This window comes from Egretta garzetta, unplaced genomic scaffold (assembly GCF_000687185.1).
Source record: "Egretta garzetta isolate BGI_Z169 unplaced genomic scaffold, ASM68718v1 scaffold56, whole genome shotgun sequence".
Lineage (NCBI taxonomy): Eukaryota > Metazoa > Chordata > Aves > Pelecaniformes > Ardeidae > Egretta > Egretta garzetta.
The window spans coordinates 13,701,751-13,706,742 of NW_009260182.1; the positions used below are offsets into that span (position 1 = coordinate 13,701,751).

The window sequence follows — 4,992 nt, forward strand, 5'->3', positions numbered from 1 at the left end:
CTGGCTGGCACCGTGCTCAGCCCTGCCTCAGCAGACCCTTTGGCAGCAGCTTTTTCAGTGTACTGTTCCCAGCTCTTGTCTTTGTCCCTCATGCTGCAGTGCCAGCCAGGGATGGGGGCTGGGAATTGGGGTGGTGCCTTTCCTCGCGTTGGCACAAACCCCTGCCCAGCCCTTGATGGAGTCCTGCCTCTGGTTTGGCCACCTCTGGAATGCTACAGTCACACCTCCCTTTGAAAGAGCGCTGATCCCATCCTGGGTTTCCAGGGCATATTAAAACGGGGTTTTTAGAAATGAGGTAACGTAAACAGAATGGGGAGAACTGGCCTCAGCTCTGTATAGTATAATAGGGCACCCAAAGCGGCTGTGGCCTTTCCTCTGAGACGTATGTCTCATCTAGGATTTAGTTGCTAGATCCCTCTTTTCCTTGGCTGGCTCTTCTCAAGTTCCTGCAGGCTGTCTGTCTGCAGAGATAGCGGCATCAAACCAGGGGACGCGGCGACTCAGCTCTGCATGCAATTGCCCGTATCTGTTCTCTCCTGTGTTGTGAGAAGCGGCATGGTCCGTGCCTGTGGTGGGCATGCTGAAATCTCCTAGGCTTCAGAGCCAGCTCTGGTGCTGCACCATACTCAGAGCCCGCTGGAAGATCTGCCAGCCTGTCTTGGAGCTGAACAGCTCGTCCGTGAGCTACGTGTCCTCTGCCTCTGCAGAGCCGTGGCTGTCAGAGACCCCTGCCCGCGCCGGGGAGGGTCTGTCCATTCATCTCTGTTGGCGCTCAGACCCTGCTGGCATGAGGAGAGGAGGATGTGGATGCCGTGGCCTCTGGGGCTGGCTCAGCCCGGCTGCCTGCGCACCGCGCTGCTGCTGGGGAGGTGCTTGTCAGCGCTGGAGCTCTCTGCAGCTGCTGTTGGCTTTTTTGGAGGTTGGAGAGTTGCGACCATTCGGGGTTTGTTGGTTTGGGGTTTTTTTTAAAGTCAAGTGCACTGAGTCATTGTGAATATCAGCAAAGCTGCAGCCTCTGCTCCTGGGAATAATCCACGCCTAACGAGCGCTTCTCCTGCTTTAAAGGTCTGTCAGTTGTTTGCATTTGGCGGATTTCTATACCGCCTTTACTGACAGTTAAAGTTCTCAGAAGGAAGTGCCCGAATCTCAATGATGAAGCCAACAGCTGGAAACAGCTCACCCGTTCCTGAGTAGCCTGGTACCAGCGAAGACCTCAGTGCCTCTCTCCTCCTTGCAAGCCTTGTGCAACTGGTGCTGTTTTCCCTCTTTCCCAGTTTGGGGAGGTTGAATGTACCTGCTGGTGCCTGAGAACTTCCCAGGCAGATCTGCGAGAGATCCTCGCCCATCTTACAGAAGCTGGTAATTGTCTTCATGCCCTGCTTAAATACCCTAAGCCAAGGTGCTCCCCTCCTCGCTCCCCAAGGAGACCTGCTACCACCGAGATTTCCTGACACAGAAGAAGGTTTATTTTTGCCCTTCATCCCTCTGCCAGTCCCCATTTCTCTGGGTTATTAATCAAAGTGTCAAAAAAGCATGACTGTGGCACTGTCCTGGAGCATTTCTCTTCCCTGCGGGGCCTCGGCCGTGCTCAGCACGGCGGCACCTTCCCAGGCTGCCTCCTCCGCGCCGTCCCCGGGAGGGCAGAGCCTCCTCTGGGGCTGCTCCTGCAGAGATATTCCTCCCCCTCGGCAGGGCAGCTGTAGGGCAGGGCACACCGTGCACACGGATGAGACGATGAGGAGATGCCAGCCTGCCTTCTCTTCCCGAGGGTTCTTTTTTTTTTCGGCCCAGCTCAGCTTGCGCGGACGAGCTGAACCCTGCAGAAAGCCCGCTGCGTTGGAGGGGCCATACGCAGACTGAGGTCTCTCTAACTCCATCTTTTCCCATTTAATACAACTTTATTTTTATGGCCTTTCAGCCAGTTTTCGGCCCAGGTGATGGGGTTTTTAGTCCACAGCAGTCTGAAAAAATCGTTTCTGTTCAGTTCTTAAGTGCTGTGCTAAAATCCAAACATCTGCCATCCCCAGAGTCCATTGCTTTGTAATTTTGTCTTAAAAAGTAATCTCTGTAAACTCCACCACTGCCTGCTGCTTACAGATCTGCTCTCCTCCCGGCAGTCAGTGGTTCAATAGCATGTAAGTAATTGGAATGATTTCGAACACTTCTCAAGTCCCCCCCAGAGATAATCTCTGCCCTTAGCACCTTCCAGTCAACACAGACATACAGAAATGCCTCTTTGCTCCTTCCCTGGGTTACACAACGTTGGAGTGAAACCGGGCATGATCCCGTGCTTCACTGGGGACACAGCAGGGGATATGCATCGGGGGAGGATTGGCAGAAGAGACTCTTCTCATTTAATGCATTTCTGTTCTGGGCCAGTTAGTCCTGGTGTTGCTCCTCTTTCACCGCAGCCCTGTGCAGCTCCGAGCACGTTTACTCTGTTACCTGGGTAGTGACCTGGAGCAGTGAGATGCAAAAATCTTCCCTGAGCACTCATGCATGTTGTACTTGTGCTGGGTGCTCTGGCTGAGGCTGAGTTAGCTGGCAGCATCTTTTGGGGATGCTCCAGCATTCCAGCACCCAAGCGAAGCAGCCACTACGGCCGCTACAGCTGCTCACTGGTGTGGATGCGATGCATCTTATGGAGAAATCAACCTTGGAAAGCTGAATCCACCTTTGTTCAGACCCCAGGTCTTCAGCTTGTTATGCATCCCAGCACCCATGGCTGCACTGAAGTTTGTGGAGAGGGAGAAGGGTCTGTGTAACTCTGGTGGATTTGGCTCTAGCAAGGGATGGGAGGCAGCAGCCAGGTCCTGCCAGTCCCAGCCGGAGCTGCTGTGCACCTCCATCACCCCAGCACGGCTCCAACATGGTCCAGGGCTCACTGCATCAAGCAGCTGATGCACGCTGCAGATTTGGGAGGAGAAGGTTCAGAAAGCTTCTTTTGCAAAACCTCTTTATCAGCCAAACAGCCGTCCCAGGGGTATGCCAGTGCCTGCTGCAGCAGCCGTCCTGGTGTCCCCGCATGGCCGGGAGGAGCCTCTGGGAGACGTGCAAGGGCTGCAATGCTCCTTGCCTGGGGGCAGAGGTGCCAACCCCAGACACTTCCTCAGGAGGAGCTGGCTGGGATTACCTCCAGCCCCAGGGCATCTGCACTCCAGGACAGACTGCTTCACCTTGCGTCCTGGAGTCAGCAGACAGTACTGAGGCATTTCAGGGCCTTCCTCCCACACTTAGAGACAGATGATTCACACTGTGGTTGGCAGCACTATGGCTGTGTTTTATCTAAGCAAGCATATGGAGAACAGGAATCAGCCCTCTGTATGGGAAATGCTCCCTGGCATTCCCAGGGCAGGAGGGATTTCTGTCAGAGCAGGATTTGCCCTGCAGGTAACAGCCACGGCATTTCTTGAGTGGGGGATAAGGCAGCGAACTTCAATGGGAGAGCGAGCAAGGAAGGTGCAGGCGGTGCAGGGGTGCTGGGAGCAGGGCTCGCTCCAGTGCCATGGGTCCTCAGCCCGTGCATCCCACGGTCACTAATCCTTGCTCAGAAACACCATTCCAGCTTAGCCTGGAGGATTGTTACTGCAGCAGGATGTCCAGGAGCAATTCTGGTTCTCGGACCAGCAGAGCCCCCCCCTGCAGACCAGCCGTTGAGTGGGGAGTGTCCCATGACCCAGGCAGAGTGATGCAGTTATTCCCATGGCTGGGATCATGGGCAGCTTCCCTCGTCCCCTCCTGGGTGTTCACTGCAGTGATTTCCAGCGTGGCTCTGAGGGTGTTTGCTGCTTGGGACCCTTCTCCTCCCTGGCGTCTGCGTAGTGTCCTCCTGTGGCTAAGGGGCCCTGCATTTCAGCTGTTAGATGTGCATCTTCCATTTTGCCATCCTGTAGGAGCAATCTTTCCAGTAGCAATGGTACTGGGCCCAGGCCTGACTGGCTTACCTGCCTTTTGGAAACAGGGTGTCCCTAAGACAGGGAATGGGTACAGATGGGACGAGCTGGATGAGCAGATCTCCCAAGATCTCCCTGGCGGTGGAGCCTGGGCGCTGCTATCACAGGCGTCGTGTTGGAGGGTGTCTCCATGAGATCAGTGCAGAGGGTGCTGCAGAGCCTTTGCAGGTGGCATTTTGCTTCCAGCCTCCTGCGTTCTGCTCCTATCATTTCACCAGCAATAGTTAAACAAGCGCAAAACGTCCCGTGGTTTCTGCGGTAAAGGATGCTTGGTGTTCAGGGCGCATCCACCTCATGCCCTGTTTTGGAGGCTGAAAGCATCTGCCAGACACAGGCATGGCTGGAGGGCCAGGGCAGGGCAGGGTACAAGCAGGGACTCCCCCGGACCAGAGGAGTTTTCTTGGCGTGGGGCAGCAGGAGGCAGGGCAGAGCTACGCCCAGCTGTCTGATCCTTGTCTTCTTATTTCCCTTCCAGTTACTACATTGACGGCCGAGTGGCCAAAGTGACGGACTTCCTGAAAACGCGCCTGTTAGACACGCTCTCTGACCAGATCAGGAAAATCCAGAAAGTGCGTGAGTGCAAATGGTCTGTGAGGGGCGAGGGGGCACCGTGCCCGTGGTGGCCGGCCTGGGCACAGCTCGTGGCCGGGGCTCTGGCCGCAGCACTGACACGCTCCCAGGGGAGCGGGGGTGGGGCAGGGATGTGGCATGGGGCAGCTGCCGGGGGCAGCTCTGCTCCCAGCCCAAATGCGGTCAGCCCTCGCCCAGGGGATGGGAGGAAAGTCGGGCAGCGCGGCGCCCAGCCCTGGGGTGGGATGTGGGGAGGGAAGGGGCTGGGGGCTCAGCGTGTCGTGCGCTGTGCGGGGGTGCCGGGACGCAGGCTGGGTGCGTGGCACGGGGGCAGATGCTGCCACGCAAAGCCTTGCTAGAGCAGCTGGCTCTCTCCAGTCTCCCATCCATCCGTTCCTGAAACTCGCTCCCGAGGATGAGGAGAGGAGGAAGCAGCCAGGCAGTGCCAAACCGCCCTGAGCGCAGCTGG

The 4,992-nt window shown here is 56.6% G+C and overlaps 1 protein-coding gene across 1 annotated transcript in view; it reads left to right on the plus strand.

Annotated features, from left to right (window-relative positions):
• Positions 1-4,992, plus strand: part of HPSE2 (heparanase 2 (inactive)) — a gene marked incomplete at its 3' end in the record, with an annotated part of 97,608 nt that overhangs the window by 88,902 nt on the left and 3,714 nt on the right. Inside the window, exon 7 of the mRNA XM_035897427.1 lies at positions 4,429-4,522. Within this exon, the coding sequence (XP_035753320.1) occupies positions 4,429-4,522 (94 nt within the window). The remainder of the gene's footprint in view (positions 1-4,428; positions 4,523-4,992) is intronic.